General features: G+C 48.9%; 2 protein-coding genes and 1 non-coding gene across 6 annotated transcripts; 2 read left to right on the plus strand and 1 right to left on the minus strand.

Moving 5' to 3' along the window:
• Positions 1-1,360: 1,360 nt before the first annotated feature.
• TRNAM-CAU lies at positions 1,361-1,433 on the plus strand. Its single transcript has one exon. It is a non-coding gene; the product is annotated as a tRNA-Met (tRNA).
• Positions 1,434-3,746: 2,313 nt separating this feature from the next.
• ZNF322 (zinc finger protein 322) lies at positions 3,747-13,899 on the plus strand. 3 transcript variants are annotated; one of them, XM_016130236.2, is made up of 3 exons: positions 3,747-4,025; positions 11,054-11,128; positions 11,763-13,899. In XM_016130236.2, the coding sequence occupies exon 3, from the start codon at positions 11,944-11,946 to the stop codon at positions 13,111-13,113; it is 1,170 nt and encodes a 389-aa protein (XP_015985722.1). In that variant the 5' UTR covers positions 3,747-4,025; positions 11,054-11,128; positions 11,763-11,943; the 3' UTR covers positions 13,114-13,899. The 3 variants fall into 3 exon arrangements, with proteins under 3 accessions (XP_015985722.1, XP_015985806.1, XP_015985893.1); XM_016130320.2 differs by having other exon boundaries at positions 3,747-3,887; XM_016130407.2 differs by lacking the exon at positions 3,747-4,025 and adding an exon at positions 10,266-10,396.
• Positions 13,900-14,337: 438 nt separating this feature from the next.
• ABT1 (activator of basal transcription 1) lies at positions 14,338-19,495 on the minus strand. Of its 2 annotated transcripts, XR_001595159.2 has the most exons (4): positions 19,224-19,495; positions 18,070-18,275; positions 17,438-17,917; positions 14,338-14,470 (listed from the first exon to the last, which is right to left on the minus strand). XR_001595159.2 is itself a non-coding variant. In XM_016131057.2 (3 exons), exons 1-3 carry the CDS (start codon positions 19,462-19,464, stop codon positions 17,537-17,539), a joined length of 828 nt encoding a protein of 275 aa, XP_015986543.2. In that variant the 5' UTR covers positions 19,465-19,495; the 3' UTR covers positions 16,907-17,536. The 2 variants fall into 2 exon arrangements, 1 of the variants encoding a protein (XP_015986543.2); XM_016131057.2 differs by lacking the exon at positions 14,338-14,470 and having other exon boundaries at positions 16,907-17,917.
• Positions 19,496-21,398: the final 1,903 nt, after the last annotated feature.

Raw genomic sequence — 21,398 nt, forward strand, 5'->3', positions numbered from 1 at the left:
ATCTTGTAGATAACATGTCTGCAAACACACTGAAGATATAAGCACCATCACCAATCAATGGATCTAATCGACCTTATAGAGCAAAATCATGATGTAGGTAAAATAAAGGGCCAATGAGTTGAGAGAAAGCAAGAGACATCAAAACTAAGAAACCAGGAATAAATAGTGAGAGTGCCTCAGTGGCACTGCTAAAGCTGGTGTTTTAGAAAGGGTTATTTAGCCGTAAATTCCAGGGAGGCTGGAAGCGCTGAAGCTGGAAGTGGATGGTCCCTTGTCTTTGTCTATCTTTCTAGCTCTTGAGTCTCTGGGGTCATCAGATTCTGTCTCACTCACTGAGCCTGCTGCAGCGGCCGGCACAGAGCAGCTTCTCAGTGAATGTGTACTGAACGTGCAGAAAGGAGCCGAATAATTCAAAAGAGTTGCAGGAGAATAATGTTCAGTATTTGGCAAGTGGTTGGGTGTTAGGTCTGAAGAAGAAGGAAGAGCCAAAGCCGACTTGGAAGGCCAGCACAGAGGAGGTTGGGAATTAGACTTTCCAGTGTGTGGATGGATGAACTGCAGTGGAAAACAAAGAGAGAGGAAGAGAGGGAGAGGGAGAGGGAGAGGGAGAGGGAGAAGGGGAGAGAGAGGGAGAAGGAGAGAGAGAGGGAGGGTTCAAGTTTTAGAAATTAATGATCTGCTTCTCAGTTCAGGCTCTGCCACTTTGCAGCTCTGACACCTTGGGAATGTGACTTAACTTCTCTGAACCTCCATTATATGTGGAAACGGCAGATAGTGATACATAGTTTTGTTGCCAAAATTCAATTGGACTATATGAGATAATCTCCATAAATCTCTTGGTGTAATTAATGGCACATAAGGCAGAATAAACAGGGAGGCTTTTTATTACATTCAACTCGTGTTTTTTGTAGGGAAAATGTCTCCAGTCATGTGGATCAAAGTGGAGATATGGAGTACAGACAGACGGTGTGGACTGGAGACAAATTTGAGACTATTTATTCTGCCAGTTTGTAAACTAATATGAATTGGGGGCTTCTATGTTTCTTTTCAACAAAGGAAACCATGGAAAGCATGCGAGCGACTGAGACCCCTGTCGGCAGGAAACATCACTGGAACGCAAGAAGAGCAGAAGATGGCGCGGTGGACCCTGGTCGCGCTGCCCAGAAGGTCCCGTTGCTGGGTAAATCCAGAGAGGCGTGGCCCCCACCATTTCTGGGTGGAGTCCTTCCTGTGCACCTCTGGGTCATATGGAGTGATTTTTTAAGTAGGATCAATTGAAAACTGGAAACTGGTAATGTGGTAGTACTTCGAAAGTAATAATTGCTTTTATTTTGAATGGGGAAAAAAGGAACAGCAAGCCGCCCTCTTAGCGCAGTAGGCAGCGCGTCAGTCTCATAATCTGAAGGTCCTGAGTTCGAGCCTCAGAGAGGGCAGTGCTGCTTTCTTTTGGAAAGTTGGTCAGTTTGCCTGATGTCATGCTGGTCAGAAGGAAGGACTTGTTCTCACCCCAACATAGAGCACAAAGGAAGACAAGCAAATGCAGACAAATAAGCTTTTCAAGACTCATCCCCCATGTGCTCAGAAGGGGCAAGTCGCTTCTTTAATAATTTCTTCTTTCATCAGCCAGCAAGTATTTCTGGAGCACACACCTTATTATGGGACTTATCTGGGTACAGAGATTCAAGAGAGAATAAAATGTAAAACTTCCCTTCTTCCCGGAGCTACATCCCAGTTGGATGAAAAACAGAGACAGACAAGAACAGAAGAGGAAGAAAATGCACAGTAAGCTAAACAAGGAGGTGTCTCCTGTAGGGCCAGCGTTAGGTAGTAAAGGTTGGGGCATGTGGCTGGCGGTGGCACGTTCAGCTTTCAGGGCAAGAGTGTTTATTAATTGGATCCTACTGGCCTGATAAGACTACAGGTGTCCGTAATCCCCTCACACGCTGATTCGGTTTGTGCCTTCAGGAAACTGCCACTGGGGTACACTGGCCTTATATTTTGCACCTAAGTCGCCTGGGACATCTATCAGATGCACCCCCTTTAAATAGCAACTCCTTGCTTGCACTTGGGTGCTGACAGAAACTGAATGTTTTATGGCCAGAGCACAAGTGACACTGTGACTTGAACTTGCCATTCTTACTTGAGTGCTTACAAACCTTGCCAATAAAATCACACAGGCTCAAATGGAAATGGTACATCCAAGACCTGGCTCAATCAGGACCCCAAGGAACCAGCAGACTCCATGAACAAATAGCTTACTAAAAGAGACCATGTGACCTGCTGGTGATCCTTTGACTCCTCTTATGGCTCCCAGGGGCCTAAGGTTCAGAAACATGCCCACTGATCATATTGCACAGCTTACTGGTGGCTCTGTGAAACTAAAAGCATATGGAGTCCATTGGGCTGCAGCTACCATCTGGCCAAGCAATGGCCATCTTTTGACAGGGATTAAACATGGATGTTCCATGCAATGGGCCGAACTACATGTAGTGGCGATGGCCATTCGGGCCCCACTACACCATACCTTGCAACATTCCCACTGGGTCCTGGGCCAGTGCATAGCCATCTAGTTAGGAGAATGGCAATTGAATGACTGGACTGTCCCTATGTGGGGACAAGAACTGTAATAGCAGCTTGGTGCCTGGGATGAACAAATATATACCACTCAGGTGGGTGATCATGACAAAGGACCTTTTAAAATGAAACATGAATGAAATTCTCATGCCAATCAAGCTTGTGCCCAGTGGATCACACCAATCGGCCACTGGATATATCAACAGACTGGACGTGGAAGTCAATCTCAGACATAAGAATGGGCCGGTGCCTGAGGGATAATCCTGGAAGACGCCAGTACTAAAGACACAATAAGTACAGTATTATGATTCTTGCCAACAAGGAGACCTGGGACACGTTAATTGCAAACCAGGACCCACCCGGGTCTGGTAGGTTGGTCACACTGGCTCTCTAGCCCCCAGCCATGGGCACCAATGGTGCCTCATTACAGCTGACACCTACTTGGACTGTGACATCCCTTTCTGGCCTGATATGCGGACACCGAAGCTACCATGCCCACCCTGTGTTCCTGGTCACCCTAAGTGCTTCACTCTGATTAAGAAACTTTTTTCGCTGCCCAAGTAACACTACAAGGGCCACCCTCTCAGGGCACATGGCGGACGTTCCATACCCCGTCACCCACCGGCCAATAGGGCCATCGAACGATATGACTAACTCAAACAGCAGCTGAAGGAGGCGCCACAAACCCAGGCTCCAGGCCAACTACCGCAGACCCACCCGAGCGCACCTGGCCAGCCCGTGGACCTGGCCCCGAGGCCAGCTCCCACAAACCTAGTCTCCTTCTCTGCGCTCCCAGACCACCTAATGTAACCTCGACGTCCTCATCCTAACAGAGCCTCCACTTCATCCTGATCCTTGGGGGTGTTTTTATCATGGTTGGCGACATCCATCTCTGCAACTCTACTCCTGGCTCCAGTGCCCTTTCAACAGCCTTGAAGAAAGAGGACAAAAGTCCGAAACCGCAACACGGCGGATTTCTCCTACATCCGGGCCTCCGCCGGGTCCGAGCGTAGCCCGGTCCCGCTGGTTCCGCCCAGCAACGCCCGGGGCCCCAGTGAGCATGCGCCCCCAGGGCCCCGCCCCTTCGCGAGGCTCGTTCTGATTGGCGCAGAGGCCGGGGGTGGGTCGCCCTGTCTCCCGGAGCCGTGGCCACGTGACACGAGGGGCGGGGCCGCGCCGCCGCGTCCAGCCCGGGTTGCGAGCGCTCGCGTAGCCGGCCTGGTCGGCCCTGAGGCGTCCGCCCGCGGGCCTGGCCCTAGCACCCCGGGCCGAGCCGCGCAGAGGGAGCTGCTCCTGGCTCTCGTCGGCCCCAGGTTTGCTTTCCCTCTTTCCCCGAGGGTGAGCCCTCAGGTCCACCGCCGCGGAGCCCGTGGCCGCAGCGAAGCCCAGATCCGAGTGTCCGAGAGTAACCGGAAGTGCCGCGGACGAGGGGCGGCGCTGCTGGCCGCGGGGTGAGCGCGGCCGCGGGGCCTGGGAGGGAACTGGCCTGCGCGGCCGGGATCCGGGGGCGCGACGGGGCCTGAGACCCGGCGGCCTCAGCCGGGTGGGGATAGCTCTGTTCCTCGCGACCCCGCGGCTCTGGGACCCGCTGAGCCCGGAGTGGAAGGCAGTCAGTGAAAAGTTGAAAGCAGAGATGCTCAGTACGGTGGTTCCCGGAGATGATAACAGTGAACACTGCTGGGCACTTTCCTATGCGATGTTTGTCTTTCATGCTGGGGAAATCCCAAGTACATTGAGTGGAGTTCCCCTACCCCCCATTTTTAATGCAGAGATTAGTTCTCTTATTTTTCATTCTTCTACGTGCAGAAGAATCTGGTTTGTCTGATCATTCCATAAGCATTTTTGGAATATACAACTTTATGTTATATACACGTATCAACAACATCTTGGGGGTTATAATGGCAGAAGAATGGGTCCTTGAGCTTAGAGGTTGAGATAATACAAACAAAAACAATTTTCAGAAGAAGAAAAAATAGAACAAGTAAAACAGTACTCAGGACTTTGTTATGAAATTAGCCACTATCCAGGATTCTTGATATTTTGTCTTGAACCAATGGCTACCAGTGGCAGGTACTTCCTGCAGGGTGGGAAGAGGTTAGATATGACTGAAGGAGGCAGACCAGACTGGGGAGTAAATGGGACCAATATTTAGATGTCCAGCTCCCATAAAATTATAAATTCAAAAAAATTATAAATTTCTACATTATTGACTTATTTTTCCTCTAGGAGAGGGAAGAATTGTGTGTTGTAAATAGTTATATTTAGAGAACTTTTGGAGACAAAAGGAAGACAGTGTTGAGTCTTTGTTGTTATGGCAAGTGGCATACTAGCTTCTGTTTCTATGTGGTAGGTTTTGGAGGGGGAGGAGAGGGGTACTGGGGAGGACAAGAAGGAATGGGAAAGGATACATGGAAAATGGAAACGGCCCTTTTTCAGCTTCTGAGATAGCACGACGATAAAACTGGGTCCTAGTCTATCAATTTAAGTGTATTTTAGACTCCTTTCCAGCATGCATATTCACAGCAGGCTTGTAGGTATTGCTTCTTGAGATTCAGCGCAATAAGGCAGTCTGCCCAATGCCTAGGCAAGCCCTGTGGCCAGAACATGGCAGTTTAAATCCCAGCTTCACTCCTTGCCAGCTGTGACATTGTCGGCAATTATTAACTGCCCTGAGCATCAGGCTTTCTATCTGTAAGGTGCAAACATTGGTATTAACACCTATTTCACAGAGTTCTTGGGAAGATTAAATGAGATAATCCACACAGTCAATGAAAAACAAGTGAAATAATCTCTAGCCTAGTGCCTGATAGGGTAAAGAATGACCTGTTTTTTAGATGATGTTCTATGGCCAGTGTCTGCTTGTCCTACCGCTCTTTAACTATAAGGACAACCTTGAGCTTTAAAGTCTGTGCTTCACCTGTGTGCTTGGACTTTTATTGCCTGCCTGCTTGCTCTGTGCACTCTGACCCTGGCCGTGGGAGAGAGGATCAGGCTCTTCCCAGGATGAGGCAGGAGAAACCTCTTGAGGAGGGTTCCCTGAAGCCAAGATTTGAAGAATATATTTAGGTTTGCCAGATGGACCAGCCAGCGCTGCTAGCCTGGCCTCTTGCATTGCTACTGGGGCGCCAGGGATGAACAATGGCTCTTTTTTTTTATTGTCCTGGTATTTACTCGATCTTATTTTTCATTCATTCAACTAATGTATTCGAGATGCTAGGGATATTGCAGTGAACAAAAGACTAAGTTCTAACCTTAATGGACAGTATATTCTAGTTGGAGAGAGAAACAAATTAACAAATATAAAACGTATACCACAAAGCCAGGTGATGATAAGTGCTATGGAGAGAAATAAAACAGGATAAGAGAACATGGCTATTTTAGATAAAGTCAGGGCGTGCCTCTTTTTGAGGAAGGAATTTTCCATCAGTGACTTAATCAAATAAAGGAACAGGCTAGCTGGGAGAAGAGTATTCTAGGCAGAAGGAACATGTGCAGAGGTTCGGAGGTGGCCTGTGAGGCTGCAGATAGGTGGAGGTGCCCATTACATAGAGCAGTGAGAACTTCGCATTTGTTCTGCGTGTTACAGGAAACAGTTGCAGTTTTTTGAACTAGATAAGTGTTCTGGTCTACTTTGAGCTTTGACAACTAGACTGTATTTTATTTTCAAGGTGCTGACATCTAAAAGCCTTGGATATGAATAAGAACGTGATTTCCTTATTAGACTTTTTTAAAATTTTCTTCTTGGTACCTCACAGTTATTGGCTATTTAGGGCAAATATGTTACCCTGGGCCGATGACTATAGGGAATCCTTTGATTCATTCACCAGGCTATGACCAGGCTTGGAGTCTTTTATTTCCTGCTCTACCCCCCCTTTTGAACTTGACAGTAATACATGTCTTAAAAAGCCAGACCCCCCTCCCCCAGGCTGTTTGTATGCCTGGATATTGTTACTTAGTCATGATTCTGAATTTTTTTCTCATATTGTTTCTCCATAACTGCTTTTCTAGTATTTACATGATTTTTGTAACTTGCTAAGTTATTTTATGATTATTTAGTTAATTGGATTTTGAACAAGGCATTACACAAGAGGCAGGCACTGAAGATGGTCTCATTGAATGTTAGAATTTTTGTGAATGTAAAGATGGAACTAAGAAAATAATAAAACCTGTCATTTTTTAAGCATCTGTTGGAACCCAGGCATTGAGCTGAGTCCTTTACTGACACTTCTCAGTTCCACTGCAACTCCCGGCAGCATGTAATTGTACCTTATCTACGTTATGGAAAGGGAAATCGAAGCTGAAGGACTTAAGTAACTTACCCAAGTTCTCACAGCTACAAAGAAGCACAGTGGGAACTTGAAGCAAAATCTGATTCCAGAGTTTGAACATTCAGTTTTAACTAGCAGGGTATACCAACTCTCAGCTACCATGGTCTTTAAAAAGCAAAATGAAATACGTTTTAATTTCGAAATAATTTGAGACTTATAAAAAAGTTGCAAAATAGTACAAAGTATGCCCATACAGCCTTTGCCCATAGTCCCTAAATGTTAACGCTTTACTATGTTGGCTTTATGATTCTGTTTGTATCTCTCTATATACACACAGGTATGCATTTACATCTCACTTAACAATCCCTTTTCTAGAAACTGACTCTGAAGATACACTTCCAACAATATGAAAATACACATGGATAAAGTTATTCATCAAAGAAGTGTTTGCAATTTGAAAATATTTAAAACCACTTAAATGCCCATATGGAAGAAACTGGTTGAATAAATTTGGTATATTTGCATACAAGGTGGTACTATACAGCTGTGAAAGAAGAAAACCTTTCAGAATGATGTGGAGGGATTGCCAGGATAAATTGCAAATCTTAAAAAGCAACAGTGTAAAATAATATGTTACATTTTGTGTAAGAATGTGTGTTATATGCAACAATGTAAAAGTTAAAATTTATGCTACATTTTGTGTAAGAATGTGGTGTTGGATTTTTGTTGGCCCTCTTCACATTGGTACTGATATTGGGCTGTAAATTTTTTTTATACTCTTTCCATCAAGTTTAGTTATCAGTGTTAAACTTTTTTCACAGAAGAATTAGAAGTGTGCGTGTGTTTGTTTGTTTGTTTGTTTGTTTTTCATTTTTAGTGCTCCAGAAAACATATATGAAGCATTAGGCTTATTTGGTCTTTCTAAGTTTGTTAGAATTTTCTTGTGAAAAAATCTAGGTCTATTTTTTTTTTGTAGGATAGTTTCTTAATAGCCTTTTCTATTTATTATGTGCATTTTGGTGTTTTAAAACTTTCTGGCTCTAATGGGATAGAATTGGGTAAATTGTGTTTCCCAAGGAGACAGTCTTATTTCAGAGATTATCACTTTTCTTTGTGTACACATCTCCAAAGTGGCTTTTATGTGTATATGGGTTTGTTCTTTTTCTGTTTTGGTGGTTATTTATTTCTGATTCTTTCTTATTTTGTAAATGTGTGCTTTCATCTTTTTTTTTTTCATCAAGCTGGCTAGTAGCTTATCTATTTATTTAAGTTAATCAAAATAAGTAGGATTTTGATTTGTAACTAGGTTTATTGTTTTTCTCTTTAGTTCATTGATTTCCACTTTTATCTTTATTTTCTTATTTGTTTTGATATACTTTTTTCTTAGCTTTTCGCTCAGAATTTAGATTGTTCATTTTTCATTTTTATTGATAAAAAGTATTTAAGGGTATAAATATTTTCAATTATCAGGACTTAGGATTTCTGTTAATTTTTTATTTTCCCATTCACCGAAGAGTTGTTTTAATATTTTATTTTTTCCCCATATGGGGAGCTTTTGTTATTTGATATTTTAATACATTTCTAGTTTTACTGCAGAATATTGCTTATGTCACTTTATGGAACTTACTGATGCTTCCTTGATGACCTAATATATGACAGATTTTGTGACCAATTCTTGTGTGCGTGAGAAGAATGTGTATTCCTTATTATGAGGGTGTAAGTTTCAATAAGATACCCACAAGATTTACTTAGCTTATTATTTAGACCTGCATTGTTACTTATTTTTAGTGCTTGTCTGTCCTGTTACTGACATAATATGTTTTCTTATTAATGTTTTTATCTATGTTTCTTAGTGTGGTAACTTTTGCTTCATAAAGGTGACTGCTATATAATCTGATACATAGCTAATCATTAACTGGAATAAGCTTTGTTTTAATTATGGCTTTCACAATAAAAAAAAAAAAAGTGTCCTTTATCATGTTTGATGCGTTTGGGCTTGCACTCCACTTTGCCTGCTTATTGTGACTAGAAGCCCTACTTTTATTGTTTCCGTTCACCTGATGATTTTTCCTATCCCTTTATTTCTAGCCTTTCGGAATCACTTTGTTTTAGGTGTTTCTTGTATTTAGCATAGTTGGGTCTTGCTTTGTGAGCCATGGAAAAATCACATTAACGGGCCATTTATTGATGTGATTGGTATGTTTGATCTCAGCACTCATATTTTTTATGTAATATTTGTCCTGTTTTTCCAGACATGCTATGTTTTCATTGCTTTTATTAAAATATATATATATATATATTAGGATGTTTGATATTTGTTATAATGGCTACCTGTGTACTTAGATCATTTTTAATGTTTTAGTCCCATTTTGTTATTTAACCTCTCATCATCTGTTTTCCAGTTTTTAACAGTATCCTTTAACTCCTACCTGTCATTAATACAGTAATCCATGAGGTTATTTCACTTTGTTCTTTTTTCTTTCTCCTCCTCCCAGGTTCTAGTTGAATTATTTCTATTTTATTTGAATAAAATGTTTCACAAGATCGCTGGTTCAGCAGCACTGTGTCACTGCCATTGTGCTTAAGTTTCGTTTTTGTTTTAAGACTGGATGACATTTTTAGAAGATAGTAGAGGAGACAGAGTGTGCATTTCAATTATTTATTTATTATTTTTTAATCTTCTTGTATCTCGAAGCACCTTAACTTCCCATTGTTCCTTATCTATTTTGTGGTGTGCCCCGCAGGGTTCCTCTCTCCTATCTCTACTCTCCTTCGTCTGAAGAAATGTCATTACAGAGCTGCCTCCTTAGGTCCTGTGTGCACGCCAAGTCTCTTCCTTGTCTTGTTCTGGCCAGAAATCTTTCTGACTTGTCCTGTGGTTAGAGTGGGTTCCCTCTTTCTCACGGGGAACTGATTTGGGCACCACAGCCCCCTGCCGTCACCCGTACCCCAGCCTGCAGTCGGAGGCAGAGGCAGCCAGCTCGGTTTGGGGAGCATGGGTTTTGTGTGGTCCACTTGTTTTTCTTCTTGTCCTCGTCGCTTTTACAGGATGTGCTGGGTGATGGGTATTTCTGCAGCCACTCTCGCCCCAACTTTGTTTTCTTACCATGTTCTATATATTTCTTCTTCCAGAGATGTTTTCTTCTTTCTTTTTCCACATTTAAGTCAGTTTTCTGTCCATTGACTTGTCAGTTTTAAATCATTAGCATGGAAGCTCATGGGTTTTCTGAAAAATCTCAGTCGAATTACACTTTAGGGTTTCCCTGACTTCTATGATTCGTGCCGTTGAGACGAGCATCGCCGTTGGGACAGTCCTCTCCTGGGCACGTTGTGCCGCCTTCACCCGCACCCCCCCCCCCGCCCCGTTTACAGACGTGTTTACCACGCCGTACGTTCTGTGCAGGTTTCGGAGTTGAGTTCAGTGGGAAAGCTGGTGACATGGTTCCATGTCACCTGGAACCGGACGATGAGATGTGTCACCTCAGTACCGGCAGCCACGGACTTGGTGTCATGGAGACCCTTGGTTGTATGTCCCCACATGCTGTCTGGGTCAGGTAGTTCCATGTTTGCTTCTGGGCCTCAGTGGCAGAAAGGTTGTCGAGGGAACCGGGTCTCAGCGGCCTGGAATAAGGCAGGCCAGGGCTGAAGGGAGAAGCCAGCGCACGAGTCTGCCGTCCGGCCGCGTCCTGTGCCCGTCGTTGACCCGCCATCGACTGCCTCCCAAACCGTTTCTTACAGAAATAAGAAGCAGCTTAGGCTGCTGTAAGTTTTGAAGAACCAAAATGGCGACGATTGCATGCCCTCCGGAGAAGGAAGGGTGCTCAGGGCAGGGTGGCCGCCGGGTCGCTGTCACCTGGTGCTTGTGCAGCGCCTGCTGCGTTTCGGGTCCGGCAGCCCGAGCGCCGGCGGGGAGGGCGAGCCCTGCTGATTGCGGTGAGACTGTGTTAGGCCCTTTGCTCCGGCGTTGCCGTGACCCCAAGGGTGGGTTATGGACTCCTTATCGGCCTTTTTCTTCAGATCGTGTGGGATGCCTCAGGACTATGATTATCCTCTTCGGAACTGAACTTGAAGGATTGATTACATAGGAGAAGTCCTCTGCTCTTTTTAAGGAAACTGTGCTTGAACCATTTTCAGCTTCTTTGAGTGAAATGATCTAGTGCTGAATCCTCTCACGTGTGACTTTATCCTTGTCTTGTCCTTGTGTTTTACAGAATGCCATCTTCCTTGAGAAAGCAGATTCTCAGGACCAGGAAGTAAACGTTGCTTTCTGTCTGTTCAGGTTCTAGGTGAGCTCTCGTTTCTTCAGTCTTTCGAAATGTGCCTCCCTCGTCTAAGTGCATGTCATCGCACAGCTGTCACCCTGTGGCATTCAGCCGACATTTTTACGAGATAAGGACACAAGTAGAATTTCTGTAAGCTGCTTACTAAGGACCAGCCGTGTGCCGGGCACTGTTCTGCACGCTAAGGAAAGAGCAGCCATATCTTAGCCACAGACAGTGAATACGTGAATGACATACGTGTATAGTACAGGTGACAGTTGCCGGGGAGGAAGGCAGAGCAGCAGAGGCGGCGGGTGGGGAATGCCGGGGCGGGCACGCTGCCATCGGCCCTGTCTTCAGTGCGCTGCCTAAGCCACGGGAAGGGGAAGAACTTGGGCTGGAGATCACCCAGGGGCACAAAGAGACGATTCTTCCTGGCAGTGCCCCCCTGTGCACTGCTGATTCCATTTGTGTCAGCAGAGAGGAAAACGAGCTGATTCTGGCCTCTGCAAAACCTAGAGCACTTGCAGACTCGGATGCGGACTTTCTGTCTTTTCTGCAGTGATTTTAATGGAGGGCTGCATGCCACTGGGTGGTCGCTGTGCGCTGAGCGTTCTTCTCTCAGTAACAGGACTCTCCATATTTCTCCTTTGTCTCACAGGGTTGGAAATACCAAGTATGAGATTAATATACACGATGCTGGAAACTCGTAGAGATGAACCGCTCATGACTCAAAGGCATGATACAGGTGTATCTTTTAAGTTCTTATCAAGAGAACAACAATGAAGAAAATGATGGGTAAAGGCAACAGGTGGGAAACTCCCTAGGACAGAGCCATAGAAATGTACACTTCGGAAGAGAGAGAGAAGCAGAGAACTCAGAAAGCGAAACTCTATCATGTGCGCCCTCAGGAGGGCCGAAAGGTTCTTATTCACGTGCATGAGATTACCCAGATAGGTGACCACATATGCCAGTGCCTTGACTGTGAGCAAAGCTTCTGTGAAAACCTAGCTCTTATTATGTGCGAGAGAACCCCGGCTGGGGAGAGGCCTCATCGATGTGATATGTGTGAGAAAGCCTTCAGCCAGCGCGCAGATCTCGTGTCCCACCAGAGGATCCACACTTACGAGAAACCGTACAAGTGCAGCAAGTGCGAGAAGAGCTTCTGGCACCACCTCGCCCTTTCGGGGCACCAGAGGACACACGCAGGGAAGAAGTTCTACACCTGCGACATCTGTGGCAAGAATTTCGGCCAGAGCTCTGACCTGCTTGTCCACCAGCGGAGCCACACGGGCGAGAAGCCGTATCTGTGCAGCGAGTGCGACAAGTGCTTCAGCCGCAGCACGAACCTCATCCGCCACCGGCGGACGCACACCGGGGAGAAGCCGTTCAAGTGTCTGGAGTGCGAGAAGGCTTTCAGCGGGAAGTCAGACCTCATCAGCCACCAGAGAACTCACACCGGGGAGCGGCCCTACAAGTGCAACAAGTGTGAGAAGAGCTACCGGCACCGGTCCGCCTTCATCGTGCACAAGCGAGTGCACACGGGCGAGAAGCCCTACAAGTGCGGCGCCTGCGAGAAGCGCTTCGGCCAGAAGTCCGACCTCATCGTGCACCAGCGGGTGCACACGGGCGAGAAGCCCTACAAGTGCCTGCAGTGCATGCGCAGCTTCACCCGCAGCGCCAACCTGATCCGCCACCAGGCCACCCACACGCACACCTTCCGGTGCCTCGAGTACGAGAAGGGCTTCGCCTCCGACCTCATCGTGCACCAGCGGATTCACGTGGAGGAGAAGCCCCGCCCGTGGCCTGCGCGCGACAGCGGCTTCCTCCTGGGCATGGGCTTTGTCGCCCAGCCGCGGGCGAGGACTCACACCGAGGAGCCCCCGGGTGGCGCCGCCCGCCTTCAGCAGCAGGCAGCCATGGTGGGGGCGAGGCCCGGCGTGCGCCATGTTGGGGACCGGGGGCGCGGGCGCAGCCCGCCCTGCGTGCCGGAAGCCGCCCTGCTGTCCTGACCAGGCAGGCTGTGGTGACCCCAGGGACGAGGGGCTCCGAGCCGCGGGTCCCCGCAGCTGGAGAGTCAACCCCTAGGCCCTCCTCCAAGCTCGGATCAGTGGGGACCAAAGGGGACCAGAGGGGACCAGAGGACCTGCAGCCACAGGCCACCTACAAACGCTGCGCCCAGAGAGCCGCCCTGACCGGCGCCGCTGTGGCCCCAGCTGGGCGGGTCATGCGTGCGGGCCACCTGCTCGCGGTGTGCGGGGCCCTGCAGCCCGTGCAGCTGGCCAGACCAGGAAACCCCGGCAAGCGTGGCATGGAACTTCTGACAGAGAGGACACGTCGGTGAAACTTTCTCCTGAATGTGGCAAAAGCATGAGATGGCAGGAGCCCGCTTGGGTTTGCGGCACAAAAGCTGCCAGCCACCAGCTCTTGGTCCCCAGGGCACTCACACAAGTGAAAGTCCCGTGAACACCCCGAGTCTGAGTGAAGCATTGCTAGAAACTTCTACCCTATTGGGCCCCGGGGGCTGCTTTGCAGGGTTTTGCCCCAGGAGAGGTGGCCGCGGCTGTCTGTGTGTCCCAGGGAGATCAGTGACACGGGAGAGAGGGCGGCCGGGGGCGGGGGTCGTGGCGGGACCAGTGTTTCCCCGCTCGGAGGCTTGTTCTGGGGGCGCTGGGCCAGGTCAGAGCAGGCTGGTGGGCAACTCAGGTAAAGATGCTTTTCCTTGATCTGAACTGCTTAACGGTTGCTTTACTTTATCTTTTTAAAACTTGGAAACCGAATAAAGGAAGGGACCGTGACCTTGTTGTAGACGGTGTGGCATGTGTTACTGTTGGGGACAGGAGTACATTGACTCTGCCTGAGTCTCTGTTCTGGGCCAGCCCGGGGCCTGGGTGCTGGGAGTAGCTGAGGACCCTGGCTGGACGTGAGCGTGGAGCGGCGCGGCCGTGGGTCTGGGTGGGGCGCCCCACTCCCCCCTCTGCCCTCCGGGCCGCCTCGCAGAGCGACCCTCAGCTGCTCCCCTAGTGTGAGGCGAGGCCCGGCCGCAAAGGCTTCCTGTCCCTCAAAGTCTCCAGAGCGTCCCTGGCACTTGCAAGTTCTGCCTGCGAGGTTCGCGCCCTTCCACTCAGCAATGCAAATTCCCGGACCGGAGTGGCCGTGTTGTCAGTGTCCACGTTCTCGCGACTCCATTTCTCATCTGTCAGTGATGAGACGGTCTCATCGGCTCCTGCAGAACGGCGCCGCGCTAGCGGGAGCCGGGCTTCCTCGTTTTGACCATCCTGACTCCAAAGCTGGTGTTGTCAACTCCATCATCCTCTTCTTTATAGCAAATTCAGCCCCATAATGATATGCCTTTCATTTGTTTCAGTTCTGCCAAGGAAAGAGAATACTATTTATTCCCAGGGAAAGGACTGCAATCACCACGATATAAGGTATTTATTTGGCTTGGAATGTAGGATTCTAAACGCTGGAGGGGCGAAGCAGCTGGCGGATTCACCGGAGGTTTAATAGGCACTTATCTCCAGCTTAACGGGATAGTTTGTGTCTTAAACATTCTCTGTGAGCAATCAATCCAGGGAGCTATAAACAGACACTTCTGAGGGACTTTTTCCCCTCAGATTGACGCTTAATATCCTTGATTCCTGCAGTATTTGGGCATCTTGACTGGTGTATAAGTACTTTGTTGCTAGTCGAAGTTCTCTGGTTCATCTCAGCAGATGCTTGAGCTCCAGGGCGCGTTGGCCTTTGGACTCGGGGAGGTGGCCGACTGCTGCTTTAGGTGTCACTCTAAGCTTTGATCCTGGTGACTGGCTGACCTTGGTGATCTTAGGGGCAGTGGATATAGCTCATAGTGATAATAAGGACTCTGATTCTAGGGTTTTTTTTTTTTTTTTCCTTTTAGCCAACAGATCCTGGAAGTTTATTTGATCTGATGTTTTAGTAATTTTCATAAATAGCTCTTATGCCATAAAAAGTTGCCCAGTGTGATAAAACACACAAGATGTATTTGTTCCTTTGGTGAAAATCATGCCTATCACTAGAATGTTTAATAATTGTAACACTGAGATAGTATGGGTGTGTGGTTTGGTGGTGATGAAACTTAGTCTTACGGCTGCTTCTTAGAATGTGCAGAAGGGGACAGAGCTGGTATCATTAGTGGGGTGATGACTTGACCCTTCTTTCAACTAATCTCACTGGTAATTGTCTCTAGTCTTTAAGTAAACTGAGGACGGACCTCAGACTGAGAACTTTGGGGGCAAGAAACAGGTCTGAGGGCTTTGAACCGTGGGGAAAAGGTGTTGGTGTTATTCATATAGCATGACCTGAGGTTGGGGAGGACCACTTGGGAGCCTGCAACCCAAACTGGAAGGTAGCTTCTGGGATGGATGGAGGTTGTCCTGCAACAGTGCCAACCTAGATCTACCTCAGGTAAGTAGTTAAGAGTAACTTTCAAGAGTTCAGACCAAATGGGACACTTGTATTCAGTTAATGTATCCTATGCTTTAATGTTTTTGTTTTCACTTAATTCTTAAATAAACATTTGTTCTGAAAAACTCTTTTGCCTCAACTGTACTAAGAAAAAACATTTCCTGCATTAGAATAAAGCAGATATTAAAGAATCCTTTCACGATAGACATGTATATCAAACCATCACAATGTACACTTGGAGCATCTTACAATTTTGTCAATTATACCTCAATAAAGCCGAATAAAGGATAAAGTGGCTGTTCATGTGGCCCTGAGGCCACTGTATTGCCTAGAACTCCAGGGCGTCTGACGCCAAGGCGGAGGGAGTGAAACCTGAGTTGTCTGCTCGTCTCCGGGCAGAGGGTCCCTTGGGAGCCTCCCCACTGTGTTATGTGAGTAGCACACGGGAGAGTATGGTTTTAACTGACCATAGATGGGGGCAGAATCCAGTTACCACCAGCGCTCCACTGGTGACCTGTGTGGAGTCTGGCACCCTTGCTGATCACAGACCACGGTGTTAGGCAGAGGACACCTGGGACAATACTGGCCTCTGAGGGCACTGTTCTGCTCAACGTGCCCTCCCTGCCTCGCTCCCTGGGCGGTGGCACCAGCAAGCCTGCGGTGAGCAAAGTGACCTGACGTGTGAGCGGGGAAGGTTGGCCGTGTCCTCCAGCATGCCTGAAGGACGGGAGATTCTGTCGAGAAACATGCCTTCCGGACACGTTGGGTGGACGGTGTAGTCCAGGCATGACTAAGTTCCCAGGGAACTCTTTCCTGTCACTTGGGTTTACAGGGTTCCTCACGAGAGGTAAATAAATGGGGCCCGAGGTTTGTGGGTGGACAGGCAGGGGAGAGTAGAGACCCCCTCAGCCAACATTCTGTGTATCTGACAGGTACACCGATCGTGCAGTCTAGCTTCCTCTGCAAGAATCGAACCGAGACTAGGGTCGGAGCACCCACTACCTCCTGGGCTTCACCTTTGCAATGGGGTGAACCCAACACTCCATCCCTGGAGCTCTGTAACTGTAGTGCACCAGGCTCTTTCAGACTTCTGTTCACTTTCTGGAAACGATCTGAAAAGTGACCCGTGTCTGAAGACTGTCAGGCATCAGCTCCACACTGAGGGCACCGCTCACCTTCCAGACAGCATCGGCCATGCCCTCCCACGGCCGCACTGCCCCCTCACACGTCTGCGATGCCTGAAGAACCTCTATGCTGATTTCTTAAATACCTGTCTTTTTCTAGTGGTCCGTAGACTCTTGCATGCCAAGGACCATGTGTTATTACGGAGTGTCGCTCTCGCGCTCGTATGCTCACTAAGTGCTGAATTACATACTGATTGATACAATGGCTAAGAAGTTAATTAGACAGAAAAGGGTCCAGGTTGAATAGGGAAGTTGAGACCAGAGCAGAAGATGGAGTGAAGGTGAGTGAATGAGATACAAGGAGATAGACGCTGGAACTTATCCCAACCCCTGCTCTCGTCCGTAACTACAGAGGCATTTTAAAAATATTTTTTCCTATAAATACATTTGGAAGGTGGCTCCCAAGCCAGGTGCACCCCATTAACCCACATCCCTGTTAATCTTCTAAATACAAAGGATGTTGCTGCTGCCTGTACCTGTGATTGGTAAACAGCTGCCTAGACGAACCATCATCACTAGCTCGATGCAAGGCTCTTCCTGGGGCCAGGAAATGGGATTTTCAGAGGGCCCCAATGGGCGGAAGGTAGGCAGCCAAGACTCAAGAAAAAAGAGGTACCTGTAATAGTCATAATCATGCTAATATGAATTAGGTGCTTTAGCCAGGCATACATAGGAATTGGAAAGGGGAGGAGGGCCTGCAAAACGTCTACATCTGGGCACTCACCCGAGACTCTGGTCTGAGAAACACAATAAAATGTCTGCCTGTGTAGTCAGTGGACAGAGGCTGGGCTGGGCAGGGAGATGGGAGTGGCCTTGCTGCCCCTCAAGAGTCCCTGACCAGTGAGGTTTCCGCCACACTCTCTGACGGTGGTGGGGCTCCGAAGATCCTGGCAAGAAGCCCTCGGTTGGAGCGGGCCTGGTCCTGGGCGTTGGCCAAGCGAGCGCGTTCACGACCCCCCGGCCGAGCTGCCTTCCGGGCCCTCAGCTCCTGCTCGGTAGGACGCTGGACAAAGGCCCAGGAGCTGTCCGGGCGAGTAAAGTCCCCATCGGCGGCAAGGAAGCGCTGCCCACGCTCCACGCTTCGAAGATAGAAGTCAGTCTCACGCTTGGCCTGGGCAACCTCGGCCCTCAGGCGTTGCCTGCGCACCTGGCGCTCAAAAGCAAGATGCTCGCTGAGGTGGGACCAGGTGAATCGGTGCAGGTACTGCAGACAGGAAAACAAGATCTGATCAGGGCAGGTCAGGCACGGAGAGAAAACGGGAGAGAGCAGGGCCAACAAGAGGTCACAGAGGTGCCTGGGCTGGCGTTAGGAAGGTGGCGTGACGGGTGCAGACAACTGTTCCCTTTGCCCCTTACCTTCAAGTTCCACAGGTCGTAACGGAAGGGGCTGCGCCTGCGGGCGCCCATGGGTGTGTTGTGCAGACTGGCCGCCACACGCTTCGCTACCCGCTTGTCCCGGAACTCCACCCAGCCCTCGGTGTAGTCCTTGCTGTACTTGGACCGCTTTTTTCCTCCTGTGGCCGAGGCTGCCGCTGCCTTCTTCTTGCGCCTCACGAAACCGTCTGGCACCCAAGACAGAGAAGCGGTCAAGGAGACCGAGGCACCACCCACTCACTGAGTTCCAACCCCACCTGTGGCCAGGATTTAATCTCCAGGTCTTTTCTCCCCAGGAAGGGGAGGGCTGCAAAGTCCACCCTTTCTCCCCATGTCTAACTCAATCTTTTCCTCAACGTCAACTCCTGTCAAAATATAAATGAAGCCGCTTTAAAATGGAGCCAGAGCTGCCATCCCAGAGAAAATGCCCTATGTTTCTTACCCCTCAAACCTTTGGAATGTTAAACCAGCAAAATAACCTTTGGAATGGGCCTGAAGCAACACTGTGATCCCAAGAACTGTTTGCAAAGATAACAAGAGAGCAGATATGATGACTGCTGGACTGATGGCTACTAGATTGAAATTTTAAGCATCATTTAGCATCAGCATCAGTGTTGGCTTTTCTGCAGCAATAGCAATGCCTTCCATCTACTGATGTAACTGTTCCCTTTCCCCTCTCCTAATCTGAACACCATCTGTCTCCTAATCAGAACACTGTCTGGGCTTGTGCCTGAATCAATTCTTCCCATTTATTTGATCTCAAATAAATGCCAGTTGACCTCACTTTGAAAAGTCTTTAAGTTTTCTGTTAACACTCCTAAATCAGCTTTGCCTTGAACATTCTATCTCAAATTCCAAATAGTGCCAGAACGGGAGTTAGGGGAGGCTGGCTGTATTCTCTCTACCTGGGCCGCGCTGACAAAAGTGATTTCTTCAGTCTTGTGAAAAAGCCAGAGATTTTTATTCCGTCTGTATTCATTTCACTGATAAATTCAGGTCAGCAAAGAAAGGTGAGATTAAAACCCAAGTCAGCTCTCTGAGAACAGGCCTACAGCACTACAGCCCCACTGCGGCCCTAAGAGACCTGCCCACTACCGACCTGCCTACCCATCAGCGCCTGGGACCCCCGCACTTACCCTCGGGCTGGAAAAAGACGCGCCCCACCTCGCCGTAGGCGCTGAGAAGGTTCCGTACATGCAAAGGCCGAAAGCGGGGCGGGAGGTGGCCCAGGTACACAATGCCCGGCACCACCCGCTTCTTGGCGCCGCCGGCGGCTTCTTCGGATTCGTCCTGCTCCTCCTCCGCCTCTTGTTCCCGGTCTCCCCCTTCTAGATGCTCCTGCTCAGCGGCCTCCTTCTCTGACTCCTCTGCCTCCATGCTTGCCGAAACGTGGAGCACGACAGCCGTAAAGCGCCGCGCCGTCCGACGGGCGCTCTGCGCGACAGCTGCGGCTCGGGGGCGGGGCCGGCGCGGGTGGGTGGAGACTGGGAGGAGCCGGCGGGTCCAGGCCGCGCGCGGAGGGCGGAGGCAGGTCGCAGGTCAGCTAGAGGTTCAAACCCGAGAGCGGATCGCAGAGGCTCAGGAAAGCGGAAGCGGTTCCCAAGTGTAACGCGCGCTACAGCACACCTGTGACCTCCAGGAGGTGGCACACGGCAGATTTTCCGGGAGTTTTGGAAGTAGGGGAAGGTTTTTGTGTAGTCTAGGACCAAAATAGCATTTTACACAAGGGACCCAGTTGTGACTTTTTAAAGTTAATTTAAATTTCAGTTTTTTACATGGGTTGAGTTTTGAAATTTTAATTTTTCAAATGTTAACTTAAAAAGGAGTGGAGCAGTGCTTCACAGGCAAAGACAAAGGTGGATAGTGAAAAAATGTCACTAAATCAAAAAAATTAGCTCTTCCTGGAGCAGCCATCTAATCCTTCACCCAACCCTTACTCCAGACATGACCCACCTTCCTCTGCTCATCCAGTGCCCCCCCATTCACCCAGCTGGCCCTCACGTCCTCTACTTACTCCTTTTTCCTATGTCATTTGCTGCTTTCTGATATATTACACGATTCACCTTTTAAGTTTATGACTCTTTTCCATTCTGAAAACATAACTGATCTTCATGATCATAACTGATCAAGGATCTTCATGAAACATTAACTTAGGCATGTCGCTAGATGAGTCCTTCTTGGGGACACCCAGATACCATTTATTGAGTGAATAAGTCAAATTCTTAAATTGAGGACATCATCCTAATAGAAGCACAGGCATGGATTAAATTTGATGGAAGGAGAAAGAAAAAGTATTGACCAATACTGGTTCCCAGGTAAAGGTGAATTGGCATTGGGACTCAGCAGCCAGGGACATGCTGAAGAAGGCATGGCCAGGTCCAACATGGCACAGCACGTTCCTAGGACCGTAGGTGAAGTGTCTGAGATGCTGGCAACACTAGGAGACGCCGCCTTATTGAGTCTTGTGTAGACAGCTGTGACCCACCCCAGGAGCTGTTTGCTCTTTTATGGCCACACTGGACTGTTAAAGGCGCTGTGTGCAGGGCGCAGCGTGACCACGCGGTGGCGCTCCTGGACCATCCTCCTTTTTCCTTGCGTCCTGCCTGACTGCCACCGCCCTCCCTGGAGGTAAACTAACTAACTGGTCCCAGTTGGCACTGCCTCTCAGCGCTGATTTAATTACTCGTACTTGGAGGCTGAATCCCCCGATTGGAGCTTGCAAAGTCTGGCCTTGTAAAGTGTCAAGGCCAAGTATGTTCTCTGGGATTGGGGACACGAAGGCTTCACGCTGAGGAGCAGAGAGCACCCAACTCGCATAAAGAGTCTTGGCCATTGGAGACTGGCCTCCACCGCTGCGTGGAGGAGCACTGACGAGGGCAGAGAATTGCTGCGGATTGCCGTGTAGTAGTCAGGTCGCGTTCAGTGCCAGTGTCAACCAAAGCGGCTACCCTCTGTTTATTTCTGGACAGCTAATGAGAGGTGGGTTCCACGTGAGGCCCCCGGTTGCCCCTGTGGCCCTCACCGGAGGACGATCTTGGCCTTCATCCTATTCTGGGGCGAGACTGGCCATGATCCCACCAGCACAGCAGGAGGCGGACGCCCAGCCTTCGCTCGCCGCCGGGTCGTGCCGCGTTGCTCTCCGGTACCCTGGCACACCTCTCTCTGCTCTGCACTGCTCTCATCACCCCCTGACCCCCTTCCTTTTCCTCTGAGCTCTGAGTCTCCCCCGCAGCTCGGACATGGTGGACAGTCATGGGACAAGTATGTGCCTGCTGCCAGGCACGGGAGATTACTTCACGTGCTCAGCCAGG

This window comes from Rousettus aegyptiacus, unplaced genomic scaffold (genome assembly GCF_014176215.1).
Source record: "Rousettus aegyptiacus isolate mRouAeg1 unplaced genomic scaffold, mRouAeg1.p scaffold_m13_p_17, whole genome shotgun sequence".
Lineage (NCBI taxonomy): Eukaryota > Metazoa > Chordata > Mammalia > Chiroptera > Pteropodidae > Rousettus > Rousettus aegyptiacus.